At 41.5% G+C, this 18,924-nt stretch overlaps 1 protein-coding gene across 1 annotated transcript in view; it reads left to right on the forward strand.

Moving 5' to 3' along the window:
• The first annotated feature begins 14,036 nt into the window (after window positions 1-14,036).
• Window positions 14,037-18,924, forward strand: part of Chn1 (chimerin 1) — a 159,155-nt gene continuing 154,267 nt past the window's right edge. The window contains exons 1-2 of the mRNA XM_048345212.1: window positions 14,037-14,121; window positions 14,265-14,417. Coding sequence (XP_048201169.1) covers window positions 14,399-14,417 — 19 coding nt within the window. The 5' untranslated portion in view covers window positions 14,037-14,121; window positions 14,265-14,398. The remainder of the gene's footprint in view (window positions 14,122-14,264; window positions 14,418-18,924) is intronic.

The raw sequence follows: 18,924 nt of genomic DNA on the forward strand, positions 1-18,924 counted from the left end.
AGAAAAGGAAATTATGGAAACAATTCCATTTACAGTAGCCAAAAAAAAAAGGATAAAGTACCTAGGGATCAACTTAACCAAGGACGTGACGGACCTATTTAATGAAAACTATAAAAATCTAATAAGGGAAATCAAAGAAGTCACAAGGAGATGGAAAGACCTCCCACGCTCATGGGTAGGCAGAATCAATACAGTGAAAATGGCCATATTGCCCAAATTGTTATACAAATTTAATGCAATCCCCATCAAGATCCCAGCTACATTCTTCAGTGAAATAGAGAAAGCAACCCATAAATTCATATGGAACAGCTAAAGACCTAGAATAGCCAAAGCAATTCTAGGCAAAAAAAGCAGTGCAGGAGGAATCACAATACCAGACTTCAAGCTCTACTACAAAAACAGCATGGTATTGGTATAAAAACAGATTGGAAGACCAATGGATTAGAATTGAAGATCGAGAAATAAAACTGCACTCTTACAGCCAGCTGATATTCGACAAAGGAGCTAAAGATATACAATGGAATAAACATAGCCTCTTCAACTACTGGTGCTGGGAGAACTGGGCAGCTATATGCAGAAAACTCAAAGTAGACCCAAGCCTATCACCATGCACCAAGATCAACTCAAAATGGATCAAGGACCTCAATATCAGACCTGAATCTTTGAAACTACTGAAGGACAGGGTAGGAAAGATGCTAGAACTTATAGGCACAGGAAGGAACTTCCAGAATATAGTCCCAGGGGCACAACAAATAGGGGAAAGACTTGACAAATGGGACTATTACAAATTAAAAAGTTTCTACACAGCTAAGGACATAGCCACCAAAAAGAAAGACAGCCAACGATATGGGAAAGGATATTTACCAGCACAGCAACAAAGGCCTGATATCTGTCATCTACAGAGAACTCAAAAAACTAAGCCCCTCCAAGCCCAATAAACCTATTAGGAAATGGGCAAAGGAGCTAAAGAGAGACTTCACAAGAGAAGAAATAAAAATGGCAAAGAAACACATGAGGAAATGTTCAACATCCCTGGTAGTAAAGGAAATGCAAATAAAAACAACCCTGAGATACTACCTCACCCCAGTTAGAATGGCCTATACTCTGAACTCAGGCAACAACAAATGCTGGAGGGGGTGCGGGGAAAGAGGAAGCCTTCTTCATTGTTGGTGGGAGTGCAAATTAGTACAACCACTTTGGAGAACAGTATGGAGGTTTCTCAAAAAGCTCAATATAGACCTACCCTATGACCCAGCCATACCACTCCTAGGCATCTATCCTAAACAGCAAACCCCAAGATATCAAAAAGACATTTGTACTTCCATGTTTATTGCGGCACAATTCACAATAGCGAAAATATGGAAACAACCCAGATGCCCCTCCACAGACGAATGTATCAAAAAAATATGGTACTTATACACAATGGAATACTACATAGCGATTAGGAATGGTGAAATATTGTTATTCGCAGGGAAATGGTCAGAACTCGAACAAATAATGTTGAGCGAGACAAGCCTAGAACACAGAAAACAAAGGGGCATGATCTCCCTGATATATGACTGTTAACAAAGGGAGACGGAGAGACAGTAGAGACCAAGTCTGTGAAACCAAAAACTGCTTGTCAAATAGTATTCCCCACAGGATTGAGGCAGCGACCCAACAGTATGTAACTAAAACCAAACAATTACTCAACGTATAAAGGTCAAAAATTGACCTCTCAGTAGAATACAATAGCTCAAAAGCTATGTATGTACGTTCATATGAGACTAATGTCGACATATGGTCTAATATCAACATTACATTTAAAGCCCTAGGCGAACTTTCTTGGGCGTAGGCCATGTGGCTACTGTATATGTTCTTGATACATTGTATATTGTATATATGTCTACCTGACCTAGAGAAGGGATAGAAAAACAGGGCGTAAGATATCACAAGAAATGTACACACTGCCCTACTATGTAACTGTACCCTTTTTGCACAACACCTTGTCCAAAAATTTGTGTTCAATTAATAAATAAATAAAATAAAATAAAATAAAATAAAATAAAAAAAGAGTCTCAGGCACTTTCCTGTCAGGGCTGGCTTTGAACTAAAGAATCAACAATATTAAAAATATGTCTCTAACAGCAATTTTGCTTTGAGAAATTGTGTGTGTGTGTGCACGCTCGTGTGCGCTGGTCCTAGATCTTCTACTCAGGGCCTGAGCCCTGTCTCTGGGCTCTTTTTGCTCAAGGCTAGCTAGCTAACACTTCACCACTTAAGCCACAGCTCCACTTTTTGCTAATTAATTGGAGATAAGACTCTCACAGACTTTCCTGCCAGGGCTGGCTTCAAATGGTGGTTCTCAGATCTCAGTATCCTAAGTAACTAGGATTATAGGTGTGAGCCATCTCTAAAATTGAGAAATTTGTCATAACCAAATAATATATTGGAATTCACTGCTTTGCAAATAACAAGGAACCACTTGTGCTAGCTTAGGTAACAATGGTGCAGTGATTTATTATGACACACTATAAACCATATTACAAAGAAAGATCAAATTATTATGTGAGACATTTGCACAGCTATACCATACCCACTGCTTTGTCAGTCTTCCCAGGAGACAGGTGGAGACAGAGATTTGTGTACAGCAAATGGACTGAACAGTGCCATTTTAAATTTTATTTTATTTTTTGTATTTGGGGGTTCAAACTCAGGGCCTAGGCACTGTCCATGATTTTTTTTTTTTTCTCATGGCTAGTGCTCTACCACTTGAGCCACAGCTCCACTTTCAATTTTCTGGTGGTTAATTGGAGATAAGAGTCTAACAAACTTTTCTCCTGGGGCTGGCTTCAAACCATGATCCTCAGATCACAACCTCCTGAGTAACTAGGATTGCAGGCATGAGCCACCAGCGCGCAGGACTGGAGCAGTGCTCTTTCAACCAGTACCTATAAGGGAAGCAGACTGGCCAAGGACAAAGTTGAACTGAATGCAGTTATAACCTATGCCACAGTCAGTCCCATAAGAGCTCTGCAGTTATTGCCATCGAGGCAAGGAACTGGGTTCCTTTACATTACATATCAACCAGTCATTAGATGCAAGCCACCCCTGGAAAAGGTATGTGACTTTGGTCCAAGTAATTTCCTTGTTCAAGGAGCAAGTCTTGGGAAATGACTTCACTATGAATCATCAACAAACAGATGCTCCTTGTCTGGAGCCTGTAATTCTAGCTAGTTAGGAGGCTGAGATCCAAGGATCACCATTTAAAGCTATCCCAGGCAGGAACATTCATGAGACTCTTATCTCCACAGTGAGCAAAAACCTGGAAGTAGAGGCTGTGACTCAAATGGTGGAGTGCCAGCCTTTATCCACAAAAGTTAAGGGCCAGGCACCAGTGGCTCAGCATCCTAGCTACTCAGGAGGCTGAGATCTGAGGATCATGGTCCAAAGCCAGCGGAGGCAGGAAAGTCCATAAGAATCTTATTTCCAATGAACCACAGAAAACCAGAAGTGGCACTGTAGCTCAGAGTGGTAGAGCATTAGCCACAGCAAAAAAAGTTCAGGGACAGCACCCAGGCCCTGAGTTCAAGCCCCATGATCAACAAGAGAAAAAAAAAAAAAGCTAAGGGATAGGCCCTGAGTTCAAGCCCCAGTACCAGCACAAACAGATTAAAATCCAGAAACTCCGGGCAGCTGGGGGTGGAGGGATTTTGGGTCCTGGGACCTGGGTCCTGATTGGTGGTGGAGGGGCAGCACACTACAGCTTGAACTTAGTGCCTGGGTGCTGTATTGTGGCCTTTTTTTGCTCAAGACTAGAGTCTGCTACTTGAGCCAGAGTACCACTTCTCCCTTTTTGGTGGTTAATTGGAGACAATGGTCTCATGGACTTTCCTGCCTAGGCTGGCTTTGAACCATGATCCTCAGATCTCAGTCTCCTGACTAGCTAGGATTATAGGCATGAGCCACTGCTTGTCTCTCATGATTTTTATTTTACCCAGGCTGGCCTCAAATAGATCTCCTCCCAATCTCAGCCCCCAGAGTAGGTGAGACTATGGGCTGAGCCACTGCATGCCTATGTATCTATCTATGTATCTATGTAAGATAAGACTTTAGTGATTATATGTAGTTTTTACAAAGAAAAATTAAGTATGATTTCTAGTCTCCTGAATAAAGTGTTACTAGTTATATATGATTGGAAGATCACTTGTATTAAGAAGTATTTTCTTTTCTTTTTTTTTTTTTTGGCCAGTCCTGGGCCTTGGACTCAGGGCCTGAGCACTGTCCCTGGCTTCTTCCCGCTCAAGGCTAGCACTCTGCCACTTGAGCCACAGCGCCGCTTCTGGCCGTTTTCTGTATATGTGGTGCTGGGGAATCGAACCTAGGGCCTCGTGTATCCGAGGCAGGCACTCTTGCCACTAGGCTATATCCCCAGCCCCGAGAAGTATTTTCTGAGAACTGGGGAGTGGAAAAAAAACATGGCTTGACTTTGTAAAGCTTATTCTATGGAACTGCAAACTGGACAGGGAAAAGCCAAAACTCAGCAGTTATAATTAACTTGATATTCCTTGTTTTCTATCATGTAACCATGCAATCAAATGAACTTTAAACAAAATTCTCCATTTTGTAATATCCAAATGTCAGCTGGAGCCTCCCAGTATAAACCATTGAGCAGAATGTTATCCAAATCCCAGCATGCTTCCTTCTGGAAGATCCCGCCCATCAATGACCAGTTCAAAAATCACCAGTTAAATTAACTACTATTTCCTGAGTATCTGTTGATTAGGAAATATAAACATAACAGAATCTTACTCTTTGTTTTCTTGTTGTTTACTTATTTATTTTTGTTTTGTTTCTGACAATACAGCCCAAGCTGGTCTAGAACTCACTGTGTATCCAAGACTGCCCTTAAATTCTCTATCTCTCTGCTTCTCCTTCCTGAGTGCTGAAATTACAAGTGTGCACCTAGCTCAAAGCCTTACCCTTAATGATCCAAGTAAGAATCCAAGAGATAGAGCTGTACTGTACATGTGTGTACAAAATAAATTTTCATAAATACCTAAGTGACTGCAATAAAATATACACAATATAAAATGCACCAAGAAGTTGTATGTAATGGCAGACACCTATGATCCCCGACACCTATAATTCCAGGTTGAGGAAGGAGGATGGTGAGTTCAAGGCCAGTCTGGAGAAAGTTAACAATACTCTACCTTAAAAAAGGCTGGGGCTGGGAATATGGCATAGTGGCAGGAGTGCTTGCCTCGTATACATGAAGCCCTGGGTTTGATTCCCCAGCACCACATATATACAAAACGCCAGAAGTAGCGCTGTGGCTCAAGTGACAGAGTGCTAGTCTTGAGCAAAAAGGAAGCCAGGGACAGTGCTCAGGCCCTGAGCCTAAGGCCCAGGACTGGCAAAAAAAGAAAAAAAGATAACAAAACTAAAGGGTATATAAGGTGTAGCTCAAGTGGTAGAGCACGTGCATAGCATATGTTAGATTCTGGAATCAATCCCTTATTATGTTCATATTAATAGTAAAAAAGTGCCAGGTGCTCATGCCTATAATCCTAGCTACTCAGGAGACTGAGATCTGAGGATCACAGCTAGATGCCAGCCTGGGCAGAAAAGTCCTCCCATGAGACTCTTATCTCTAATTAACCACTCAAAAATGGGAAGTGGCACTATGGCTTAAGTGGTAGAGAGCTAGCCTTGAACACAAAGAGGCTCAGGGTTATCACCTAGGCCCTAAGTTTGAGCCCAACACCCACAAAAACAAACAAACAAATAATAAAAAGCAATAAGAGTTCTGTGGGAATGAAGAGAAGCCTGAATAATTTCTGGGTAGGGTGGCTTGCTGGAGCATTTCAGTATAAATGAATGCTAAGATCTCAGCTAAACTCTATCTACCTGTCTTATTTGCTTTGTTTTAATTAACCATCTGTGTCGTTCTATCTTCTAATCTGCCATAGTTGCACAGGCTTGAACATGAAAAAGGAGTTTGAAAGAATCATTATTAAATATTTTAATTCAATGAAGTACTGGCAACTTGGAGAGGAGGGATCGAAGGGTAGAATTTTAAGGCCCTGAGGGGCTGGGCTGATGGGCTGGATGCTCAAGGCTGAAGCCTTCCCCTGGTGGGAAGCCTGAGTCTGATCCTTATTACCATAAGAGCAAGCAAACAGCAGCTCTGCCCTAAAGGAGACTGTACTGTGCAAAAATGATAAGCTGGCAAAATGAATTAGCCTTTCCATTAAGTAATGGGATAAAAATGAATGCTGAATGGCAGATTGCCTCCTGTTGCAGATCACTGCTGAAAAGAAAAAGGCTTGGACAAAAGGAGCCTCAGCGGGCTCTGATGACAGAAAAGGGGTGGAGGACAGAATGGGAAGAGCTTTTGCTCACTGTGTCTGTTTTCTTCTTTGGGTGGGGATGAGCACTTTATGTCACCATGTCACTGGAGGTTATCTTTCTCCAGTGTGTATTGTTCCTCAGAAGAAACACAGGAAACACAGGAAGGCATTCCCTAAGACAGCGCGCTTCCCTTCACAGCCTGAAGGTAGCCAGCATTTAATCATTCTTAAAGCCCTGGAATCAGACAGAGTAAGTCTGGTTCAGAAAGGAAAGAGTATGAATGAAGGCACTCTGGGGCACAACAAGCACTTGACAGGAAGTTGTTTGTTTTACTTAAAATGGCCATTTAAAATCTTACTTCTGAAACAAACACATTTCATTCTGTCACTCATGGGCTAAAGAATCTATTATTTTTGACATCTTATAATTTCTGGGCATTCTAGTGACACTGATGGTCTGATGACAGGCAGGTTCAAAAGAGCCTTTTCTGGGCTAGGGCTGGAGCTCAGTGATAGAGGCACTTGTCTATGTATACAGGCCCTGGAATCAATCCTTGGCAACACACACACACACACACACACACACACACACACACACACACGAGGATGACTTTAACAAGAGACCCCTTTCTATTCTTGCTCTTCCTCTCTCACTGTTTGGCCAGCTGTCTCCCACCAGTTGCCATTTTCCAGAGGACAAGAGCTATAGGCTAAAGCCAGGTTCCAGTGATTCACACCTGTAATCCTAGCTACTCAGGAGGCTAGACCTGGAACATCTTGATTAGAAGCCAGTTCAGGCAGAAAAGTGTGCAAGAGTCCATCTCCAATAAACCAGAACAAAGCTAGATTGGAAGCATGATTCAAGTACCAGTCATGAGTAAAGATTTGAATTAGAGTGTGAGACCCTAAAATCAAGCACTAGTAACAACTCAAATGGAAAACAGAGAGAGAGAAAGCACTATAGGTTGACTTTCCTGCAGCATTTATTTATACTGGAGTTTGAACTTGGGGCCTCATACATGCTAGGAAGGTATTCTATCACTGTGCTACACATCCCTAGCCCCATCTTTTGAATTCAGCTCTATTCCAATTGTATTTATTTTAACTAGTCTGCTCAAAATATGTGTAAAATTTTTATCAAAATGCTTTGCAAAAATACTGAGTTCATGGCTGGGGATATGGCCTAGTGGCAAGAGTGCCTGCCTCATATACATGAGGCCCTGGGTTCTATTCCCCAGTACCACATATACAGAAAATGGCCAGAAGTGGCGCTGTGGCTCAAGTGGCAGAGTGCTAGCCTTGAGCAAAAAGAAGCCAGGGACAGTGCTCAGGCCCAGAGTCTAAGCCCCAGGACTGGCCAAAAAAAAAAAAAAAAAAAAAAAAAATACTGAGTTCATAGTAGATGTTTTGTAACTATTTGTTATTTGCTTTATTACTTGAATTTCATCTTATATATTTGAACTTCTAGGAAATATCAACAATAAATATTTTGTCAAATGATTAAAGGTTTAAATTTTAAACTGAATTGAAATCAGTGTGAACTCTAAACTCAAATTGTATAGCAAAACTTTAATTTATGGGGGTTGAACTGACTTTTGTAATGAAGGATACTCAGTGTGAAAATTATACCTATATGTCTGAAGATGTTCATGGCAAGTACTTGTCAGGAGCTAGACCTTGGTTTATAGAAAGGTAGCAGGTTCTAGTTAGCAAGACAGTGGAGATCTGAGTTAGAAATTGTATATTCCAACATCTACCTAAAAGTTATCTATGAGGTTCAAAGGCAAAAATATACATAGGACATTTAACATATTTCCTGGTATTCACTGTAAGTAGGGCAAGACATTTATTAGAATTTTGTCTGAGTCATCTTTCTTTCTCTTTTACTCTTTCATTAAGAAGAAAACCCAGGGGCTGGGGATATAGCCTAGCGGCAAGAGTGCCTGCCTCGGATACGCGAGGCCCTAGGTTCGATTCCCCAGCACCACATATACAGAAAACGGCCAGAAGCGGCGCTGTGGCTCAAGTGGCAGAGTGCTAGCCTTGAGCAGGAAGAAGCCAGGGACAGTGCTCAGGCCCTGAGTCCAAGGCCCAGGACTGGCAAAAAAAAAAAAAAAAAAAAAAAAAAGAAGAAAACCCAGATTTTCCCATTGTTTTGGTGGTGTTAGAATGGAGATCGTTGGTAGTGGAAGATTACTGCTCATTGGATAAGCTGAAGATTAAGGAAAGCATGCAGAAACCAGAGAACATCTTATATAGTAAGAAATAGGGCTGGGGAGAGTGGCAGAAATGCCATATAGCCAGAGATATGGGAGAGAATTTGGTCAATTTGAATTTGAAAGTCCCTTGCTCCAGAATGGTAGAAAATATGGAAGAAGGGAGTTTGTCGAATACATGTGTTATATTAATGTAATGAACTTGAATAAGTCATCCTTACTGTGGACACCCACGTTAACCAGATAAACCATGGCCATGGTAGGGAGATTTGATTTGTAGCCAAATCCCCTTATATCCATTGAAAAAGTCTGGCAGAAATCCAACTGCTCAAGTTAAATAGACATTTAGCTGCACTGTGCATTAGATATGCCTGGTAACCTCTGAAAAACATACTTGAATACAAATACTGGCTTAAAGTATTCTAATATGATTGTGGCAGAGAATAAAAACTCACTTAAGATCAGCCATGATCATTATACTGTTTTGTAATATGTATTTGAAACAAATTTGATTTTTAAGCCTAAAATCCAAAAGATTTGCTATATTCCTTGCCAAGAAATAAGTATTAAAAAAATATGGTTTCAAAACAAATTAAAAGTAGATCTGTCCCTTCTTCCCTCTGCCCCAGCCCCTTCCCACTCTCCCCTTCTATCCCTTCTGCCCTACTCTGAACCAGGGACTATTTTGATATCACATCAAAATAAATTTTAGGAAGTGGAGCTGTGGCTCAAGTGGTAGAGTGCTGCCATTGAGCAAAAAATGCTCAAAGACAGCACCTAGTCCCCGAGTTCAAGCCCCAGTACTGGCAGATAATTGCAAAAGATTTAGACAGGACTTGGGGCTTTCAAAACATCCTAGCTTCGGATTCATTGTAATACCTGTGGCTTTACCACTTTCTGAATGAAGATTTCCTCCTCACTCTGAGTAATTAACAAGAAACACATTTTTGAGCCAAAGATAGATAACTCCTTTTTATTGTGATTTTAAATTCAATTTTCTCCCCCATTCATTCCCCCACCTTCTACTCAGTTTCTATTTAGTGTGAAAGTGAATATATTTAAAAGACTAGTACTTGCCTCTGTAATATGCAATGGAAGTCCCTGCCCCATTTAGGATAATTTTGGTGGGTCTAGCCATAGTGTTTATAAGCAAGCACTGGGAAACTGAGTCTTCAATTCTTAAGGTTTCTTACATATTTCTCAAATTCAGTTTTACATAATTTCTGATATGCTATTATTCTAATGAATATAATTTAGGCTTCCTCTAGTGGTCAATGTAATACAATTAAGTCCCCTAAACATTAAATTATTTAAGTTATTTAATGACCAATTTTACAGTTTATAACATAATTATTTTTTTCCCCCAAACAGATTTATGGTCTGAATCGTTATGCACAAGAGAATTAATGTCTTAGTTACTTGTACACACATGGCCTTGTCCTGTGAAAGTGCTAATTATAGTTCCTGGAAATATACAAATATCAGGCAATGTGTTCTTTTCAAAGTCTGAGATAGATGGGAGGGGAAAAATTCACTTAAATTAAATGTTTAAGGAAAACATTATTATAAACAGATGGATTTCACTAAACAAATTCACATAATAAAAACAAATATTTCCACTGATACCATAAACAGGATAGTGAGAATGTCACATGTTGCTAATATTTAAATGTATAATTTTACTCTTCATCAGTATGACTGGGGAATAGAAAATGTTCCTGTAACGTTAGCAGAAATACATTGTAATATTTTTTCTTCCACAGTAAACTTCTGCACTATTTTGGGAACTGTAATAATACCACTGGTATTTCTAGTGTTTAAAGCTCTGTTGACATGATAAAGTGCTATAATTTTAACTTGTTATTGTGAGGCAGAAACTGCCTTGTTAATTTCTGCTTCAGTGAAAACTGAGGAACAAATCAATGTTTACCAAGGGGAGTGAAGCTAAAATAGTAATGAAAAGGAAATCTAAGACATTCTTTAAGGTCTTTAGTTGAAGATGTAGAAAACAATCTTAAAGGATTGAGTTTTATTTAGACAACAAAATTTAAATAAAAATAAAGGACCATTTTAGTAAATTTTAAATGGGATTATTCACTGCAGAAATTTACTTTAATGCTGTTAAGCCTGAAAAGGGTTCCTCTCTATACAATAAATGTAGTATTATTAGTTAAACATACTACAGATGTCAATACAATATGAATGCTTTAATGAAATATCACTTCTTTATTACCTTGGTTACTTATGAACTTTATATATATATATATATAATAGTACTTTAACTATATTGGAGATTCCAATAAACACATCTTGTTTTATCCATAATCCAGTTAAGGATTTTTGAATATCACAATGGTAGATAAACCTAAAAGGTGAATTAGAGATAACCTACTTCCAACCTTTCATTTTATGAGGGAGGAAAATAAGAACCAGAAAGACTGAAATATTGGCTTAACAAAGCAAGCATTTTAAACTACTTTACTGTTAAGTACAAAGTTAAATCCTTGAATGAAAATATAACTGTTATGAAGCCAATTCATCTTTCAACCATTTTTATAAACAACTGAGGTCACCACCCATAATAATCACCTCTAAGTAGTTAACGCCCTTCCTTTCATTGAATCTGTAGTCCAAAGGCTATGGCTATATTTCCAGCTAAGTGAGTAAAGAAGCACCCTCTTGGATGGAACACTGTTAAAAACATCAATACCATTTTCAAGGCAGAGCACTTTGATCAAGTACTGAAAGCATTTTGTTAGAGCATCAAACCATTTAGATGTCAATGGAAAGGCGTCACTTAGGGAAAGCTTTGAAAAGATCTTTTAGGAGCTTTGAAAAGACGCATAGCAATGTTCATACTGTATTGTTCCAAAGAGTATCAGTAGTACCCAGTACCCTAAAAATAGCACTCTCTCTCTCTCTCTCTCTCTCTCTCTTTCCCAGTCATTTCCCCCACCAGTGTGGTGGGCGTAGGGAGTCCCCACTAGACTCTTATCTGAGTCTATCATGAATTAGCATTTAGCTTGTCCACAATTATTAAAGAGTGAAGAGTGGGTCTAATAACCAAACCTTGGCTGTGCAATGTGGGAGGAGGGATCAGTCTGGGCACAAGACAGTTAATTTCTCTTTAATTCCCACCCCCCACTCCAGGACAACTCCCCAAGGGACAGAGTGAATTCCTATCACACTGAGTGGTAGCATCTAAACCTGGGTGTTCTGGCACCTTTTGAAAAGGGCTAAACAAAGAGAAGAGCACTTTTCCTTTCTTAGCCTGGATGGACATACAGCTGTGTAGAAGAGCTGTGGAACAAGATGCAACCTCCCAAATACTTAAAGAACCTAAACGTACATACCAACTAAGGACAAAATATCCCTCCCCCCCCCCCATGTTACTCTGCTTCTAATACTAAGCAGATTTTTCCTTTTAAATTCAAACCATGCAAGCTCTAGATTGGTGGGGGGTGGACGGTGGAGAGGGTCTCAAAGAATAGCAGAAGCCTCAGATTTTACAGTGAGTTTTGCCCCTAAGGCGGTGCATGGATCTGGGGAAAATCTTTAACCAAGGGCTGCTGTTTGTTTTTACCTGTAAATTAAGGGAGTCTAAGTCTTTTCTTGTACAAAATTCCGTGGTTCTATGTAACAAATATTTTCCCCCTTTTTTAAAGTATAAAGGCAAAACATTCTGAGATTACAAAGGATAGCTAGAGGCTAATGTAGGGTTGCTAAATAGTCCTGAAATTTTGTGAATTTTTTTTTGATGTGCGCTTGTATATTTATTAGAGACTCAAGGAGAAAGTAGGTCCTCCCAAAAAGGTTGAAGACAACTGGTGAGACAGTAAATGGAGTCTCTAGTTTCTGATTTATTTGGTTTCAGAATGGTTCTGCTCAATCTTTACAGGGCTATAAAATCTGTCCCACAGAGCTTTCTTGACTTTTCATTTATCTTCATGAGCTGGGTGTGCTTTTCATGAGCAAAAATGTTGCTTAAAATATAGTCCCTTTATTCATTAAATATTTAAATTCTAAAGATTTCAGGATCTATTTTTGTATCTGTGACTACAGAAATGTCGTTTTATATTAGAAAATTTCAGGCTTATAGCATCTTAAATATTTGCTCACTCCTGCAGAGTTCTCTCACTATTTCTTTCTTGTAGAATTAACTGACTTGAAACAAAAGGCGTGCTCCCTCCCCACCAGCTTTGCTTTTTTTCCCCTTCTGATTTGCTATGAAATAATGATGACAAATTAACCATGGCTCTATTTTAAGTAATTAGAATTTTTATAGAGATTTGATGCCTGAGATACAGCCAATAGGTATTTATTTAATTTCAAAAATTAGTTTACAAAATGGAGAAAAGAGGAAAATAACACTAGAGAATGAACTATGAACTAAGAGGAAAAGATGTATGGAAGAAATGAAAACCAAAAAGAAATGCAGATGATTGGATACCAAAATAGTATCAAACCTTAAACAGAGAAACAAGAGAAAGGAAAAGATATAGCAACTGGAGAATACTGAGTTTTTGAATACATTCAAGTGAACACGGCATCGCAGCTTAGCTTTTCAAGAACCTCTTCTGGCTGATAATCTCTAGGTGTTATATGACTCCTCATTAATTCAAGCAAAGACAAAGGTGAGGAGAAAACATCAGAAAGGAGGATGTTGCTAGTGATTAGCAGATAAATAGCGAAAGCTCATGGGAACAGTCTTTTGTGGTAGGGAAGCGCCTAGCAGGGAGGAATGCTGATTTTTTTCCTGAGACAAAAATCCAAGAAGTATAATGTAAAAGGGAGAACACAAGGCTTAGCATTTGCCTTGTGACCCAGTATTTTAGGCGATCCCTAAAGGGTCGCTTTTTACAGCTACCCTTTACAGTTTCCCAGTGTACGGCAATCTGGTCAGAACTACTGCGGGCTCCTCCTTACGAAAGGGGAGGAAAGCTCCAGCCAGTCCCTCGGTTCGCCCCGGGCTCCCTTCCAGAGTCCGCGGCCAGGGGTCATGGTTCCCGCGCGTTCACCCCGCAGGCGCATGGAGGAGGCGTCCGCCCACGATCCCGGCCCCAGGCGACCCTGCCGGGCTGCCGGTACTCGCGGAGCATCCTCGGGTGACTCTGCAGCTTCCGCGTGGCGGCTCAGCTTTCCTCCTCTCCGTGCCCCGTCACGTCTCATTCACGAAATAACAACAAAACCCTGGAATTTCAGGGAAAACACACCCCGCTACTACCCGCCCCGCCCCAGCCCCCCGGCAGCTAGCTGCCTTCGCCCAGGCCGCCTGCAACTCCGGGTGGGCGAGCGCGCAGTGCAGGGAACCCGGGCGCCGGGAAGGAGCGCGCGCTCGCGCGCCCCCGTTGCCATGGGAACGCACCGGGTCGCGCCGCCCGAGGGGCCTGGCGGGAGGAGGCGAAGCGGCAGAGCTCGCCGGCGACGCTCTCGCAAGATGGCGTCCGCGAGGCCGCGGGATGCGGAGTGAGCGCGCCCCGCCGGGGGGCTGTGCCGGGCTGCTCTGCTCCCCGCCGTCGCCGTCACCGCCACTGCGGCACCGCCTCTCTTCAGCCGAGCCTCCCGCCCCACAGGTACCGCCGCCCGCGCGCGCGCCCACTCCCGCCCTCCCGCGCAGTGGCCAGGTGGCCGCGACAAGTGCCGGCTCACCAAGGGCTAGCGGGCTCCCCGCGGACGGCGCGCCCCACAATAACGCCTGCACAACTTTTTCTTGCAGCGGCTGCCCGCGTCCCGGCCTGCAGCCTCCTCGCACCACGCCCCTCCGAGGAGCGAGCGCTCCCGGGCCGGTGCGGTGATCCCTGGCCGCCGGGAGGAGCGCGAGCCGCGGCTGGCCGCCTGAGCGCCGCTACCATGGCCCTAACCCTGTTCGGTAAGTGCCGCCGACCCCGCCCCGCCTCGCGCCTCCGCAGGTGGGCCGCGCCCGTGGGGCCAAGCCACAGGGACCCGGCGCCCAGAGAGGGGCGCGGCCCGCGCCGCGGGGTCGGGGTGCCCGGAGCGCGGGGCTGCCTCCCTCGCGCCGCTTCCATTGTTTCCTCTCCAGCCAGGGCCGATGGGCGTGTGCTCCCCTGACCGATTCAGGGCTGGGTGTGAGAGGAGGTGCTGGGTGCTTTGTACACGCACAGTGATTCTCAACTTGAGAGTGAAGTTGGCTAGTTGTGTCCAAGCCTCCCTTTCCCTAGTCGGGAAATAAAGAGACTGCAAAGTTTTATATGCAGCAAGATGTCTTAGCATCTCCAGCTTCTCTAAAATAACCCAAGTGCTGGTGTTGCTTCCTGTTGGATTGATGGGAGATTTTTTTTTTGAATTATGTATATTCCATTGAAAATAATTGGAGAGTTTAATATTGGTTAAAATTGGAGATGTGTACTCTAGCGAATGAGAGCAGACAGAAGAAAGTTGGCTACTGGAAGATAACTAATCCGAGCGTATTTGTGAGCATTCACTAGGAAAGATAGGGCATTCCTGCAGCACTATTGTTTCAGTGGTTAGGACTTGAAGGTCCCCCTGCTCTCTGATTTCCAATGGCAGTGTGCCGGCTGAGGGACTGAAAAGCTACTTTCCCTTTTACAAAAGCAATTTATTGGTACATAGGAACTTCACATCAGGAAAATTTAGTATGTGAAAATTTATATGCTCCCACTGTTCAGCTTTTCCATAATCAGGGTGCAATGCTCTCAGGACAACTTTAGAAAAGTTATTCAGACTATCATGTTTCCAGTTAAGTTTTAATCATGTTATTTGATGAGGCACATTAGAGGGACCACATACCTTAAATTCTTTTCATTGTAAATACTCTAAGTGAATTAAGTGGCTGGAGTCAGAGTTCTTTCTATTTCTTCTTTCTCCTATCTCTCTGTTTTCCAGTACGTGGTATCTAATCTCCATTATTTAGTAGAAATGGTTTCTTTCCTTGAATGTGGACTTTTGTATGGAAAGTTAAAAATGATAGAAGGCTCTACTCAGTCCATACTTTCTTTTAAACAGTTTGTTGTAACGAATTAGCAACTATTGTAGTTAATCTTAGAAAATCTTAGCAGATTTTCAGAAGTAGGTTTCTCCCAAAACAATTAGACTAAATTCATTTTCCTTCCTAAAGAGATATTCTGAACTCTGAAGACTTTCAAAAGTAAACTTTAAATCTAGCATTCAGAATATTGACATTTCTGGTGAGTCAAAAGAGATAAATTGGAGGGAATTAAGATTCTCTTAAAAGGATTCCAAAATTGTAAGCCTTTACCTACTGGTGTAAGTTTTACCCAAGTCTTTATCTAGGGGTCTTTCACCTCTAGAAGAAAGTGTAAGAAATATCTCCCACCTGTCAGAGTAAAGTGTCTTTAAGATTTTAAAGTCCGCTTGGGGGAAACAAAATTCACTTCCTTTCAATGTGAACATTTTGTGTTGCAAAGCAAAGGGTCCTTGTGAAGAGAAGCCAGTTTTGAAAGTGGTGTTAGAGTAACAGCAGTTTTGTGGCTATAGACTACTTATCTGGATTTCTTACAAAATGTAGAAGACCAAACGAGGATATTCTTAGGAGAGAATCATAAAGGCACAATAGCTGTGTGTATATCATTAATATTTATCGAAATGAACTGAAAGAAATGGAAATGAGGGTTTTTTTTCTCTTTGTTGCAGTTTTTGTTTACCTTTGTCTTGGTTGTAAGTTTATCTGTTTAAGGGAGGGGAAGGGGGATACAGATAGGGTGGGACAAAGTGAACAAAATCAGCAGTGATAATTACCTAGACACTATGTTGAAAATGAACTATAAAACTTGGGGGTGCGGACAGAAGGGAGAAACTGGGAAAGAGGAAAGGGGTGACACAGTTCAAAAGGAAAGGTACTCATTACCTGACTTATGCAACTGTAACCCATGTTCATCACCTTTACAATAGCTATATATAAAGAACTATATATGTAGTTATATATTGTATATAATATATGTATTATATATAATACATTTTACTTTATATATTATATATCATATGTTATATAAATTATATATGAGTATATATTACATATAATAATATTATACATATAATGTAGATTACTTTGTCCAAAGATCTGGGGAAGGGGATTTTAAAGGCTCCTGCCTCCATGATTCTTAATCACTTGAAAGAGTTGAGTGTCACTGAATTAAAGGTAACTATTAGGAGATTTAGTTAAGCTTGCCCAGTTCAAAATAGCTTTTTGTAAATGTTAATAGAAGTATCCAAGAAAAAATAGACAGTGCTGGGGATTGAATTTATGTACTCCTGCATGCCAGGCAAGTATGCTCTCAACGCAGTCTTATCTCCATATATTTACTCTTTTTTTTTTTTTTGGCCAGTCCTGGGCCTTGGACTCTGGGCCTGAGCACTGTCCCTGGCTTCTTCCCGCTCAAGGCTAGCACTCCGCCACTTGAGCCACAGCGCCGCTTCTGGCCGTTTTCTGTATATGTGGTGCTGGGGAATCGAACCTAGGGCCTCGTGTATCCAAGGCAGGCACTCTTGCCACTAGGCTATATCCCCAGCCCATATATTTACTCTTAATGACCAACTAAGAATTGAGGAGCAATGAGTTGATAAAACTCTGTTAGATGGTGACAAGAAGGTGGAGACAGAAAGCAGATTAGATGAACATGGTTTGTCAGTCATCAAGTCAGAGACCAACAGTTTGCACCCAGAATAACTGCCTAGTTATCTTGTGTACCTTGCTTGTGTGTGTTAGTTTCAGCCTGCAAAGAAGTATAGTTTATCCCTTGTTTTGTGTTTTATATTTCCATTCAAGCATTTTATAAATGTACAAAAAGGCGAACCAGTACAACAGCAATACTTACAAGACAAGCTCCTGTAAACCAACTGTACATCTTAGGGGAGGGTGGGGAGGGAACTGGGGGAGGAGGGAAGGTGAGAGAAAAATGGAGGAGCTAAAAACTGGTAAGAAATGTACTCACTGCCTTACGTATGTAACTGTGCCTTACATATGTAACTGTAACCCCTCTGTACATTAAAAGAAAGAAAGTGAAAATTAACTTTGTTTGGTTATCTATTTATTTTAGTGCTGGTTTTAGGGATTGAACTCAGGGCCTGGACACTGTTCCTGAGCTTCTTTTGCTCAAGACTAGTGCTCTTCCATGTGAGCTACAGCTTTTTATGGTCATAGGGTTTGAACTCTGGGCCTAGGTGCTTATTCCTGAGCTCTTCCGCTCAAGGCTGGTGCTCTACCACTTGACCCATAGTGCCACTTCTGGTTTTCTAGTGGAAATGAGAGTCTCACTATCTTTCCTGCCTGGGCTGGCTTTGAACTGCTATCCTCAGATTTCAGCCTTTTGAGTAGCTAGGATTATAGGCATGAGCTACGAGCACTACGCCTTAAATAATATTTTTTTAATTTATTTTTTTGTAATTTACTTATTAATTAAAGAAAAGTTTTTTTTGACAAGGTGTTGTGCAAAAAGGGTACAATTACATAGTAGGGCAGTGTGTACATTACTTGTGATATCTTACATCCTGTTTTTCTTTCCCTTCCCTAGGTCGGTAGACATATATACAATATACAATGTACCAAGAACATATACAATAGCCACGTGGCCTACGCCGAAGAAAATTCGCCTAGGGCTTTAAATGTAATGTCGAAAATAGACAATATGTCGACAATAGTCTTATATGAACGTACATACATAGCTTTTGAGCTATTGTGATCCACTGAGAGGTCAATTTTTGACCTTTATATGTTGAGTAGTTGTTTGGTTTTAGTTATAAAGTGTAGGGTCGCTGACCCAAACCTGTGGGAAATACCATTTGATAAGAAGTTTTTGGTTTCACAGACCTGGTCTCTACTGTCTCCCCCTCCCCCCACCTTAACAGTCATATATCAGGGAGATCATGCCCCTTTGTTTTCTGTGTTCTAGGCTTGTCTCGCTCAACATTATTTGTTCAAGTTGTGACCATTTCCCTGTGAATACCAATATTTCACCATTTCTTTTTTTTTTTTTTTGGCCAGTCCTGGGCCTTGGACTCAGGGCCTGAGCACTGTCCCTGGCTTCTTCCCGCTCAAGGCTAGCACTCTGCCACTTGAGCCACAGCGCCGCTTCTGGCCATTTTCTGTATATGTGGTGCTGGGGAATTGAACCTAGGGCCTCGTGTATCCGAGGCAGGCACTCTTGCCACTAGGCTATATCCCCAGCCCCAATATTTCACCATTTCTAATCGCTATGTAGTATTCCATTGTGTATAGGTACCATATGTTTTGGATCCACTCATATGTGGAGGGGCATCTAGGTTGTTTCCATTTTTTGGCTATTGTGAATTGTGCAGTGATAAACATGGAAGTGCAGATGTCTTTTTGATATCTTGGGACTTGTTGTTCAAGATAGATGCCTAGGAGTGGTATGGCTGGG

This window comes from Perognathus longimembris, chromosome 4 (genome assembly GCF_023159225.1).
Source record: "Perognathus longimembris pacificus isolate PPM17 chromosome 4, ASM2315922v1, whole genome shotgun sequence".
Lineage (NCBI taxonomy): Eukaryota > Metazoa > Chordata > Mammalia > Rodentia > Heteromyidae > Perognathus > Perognathus longimembris.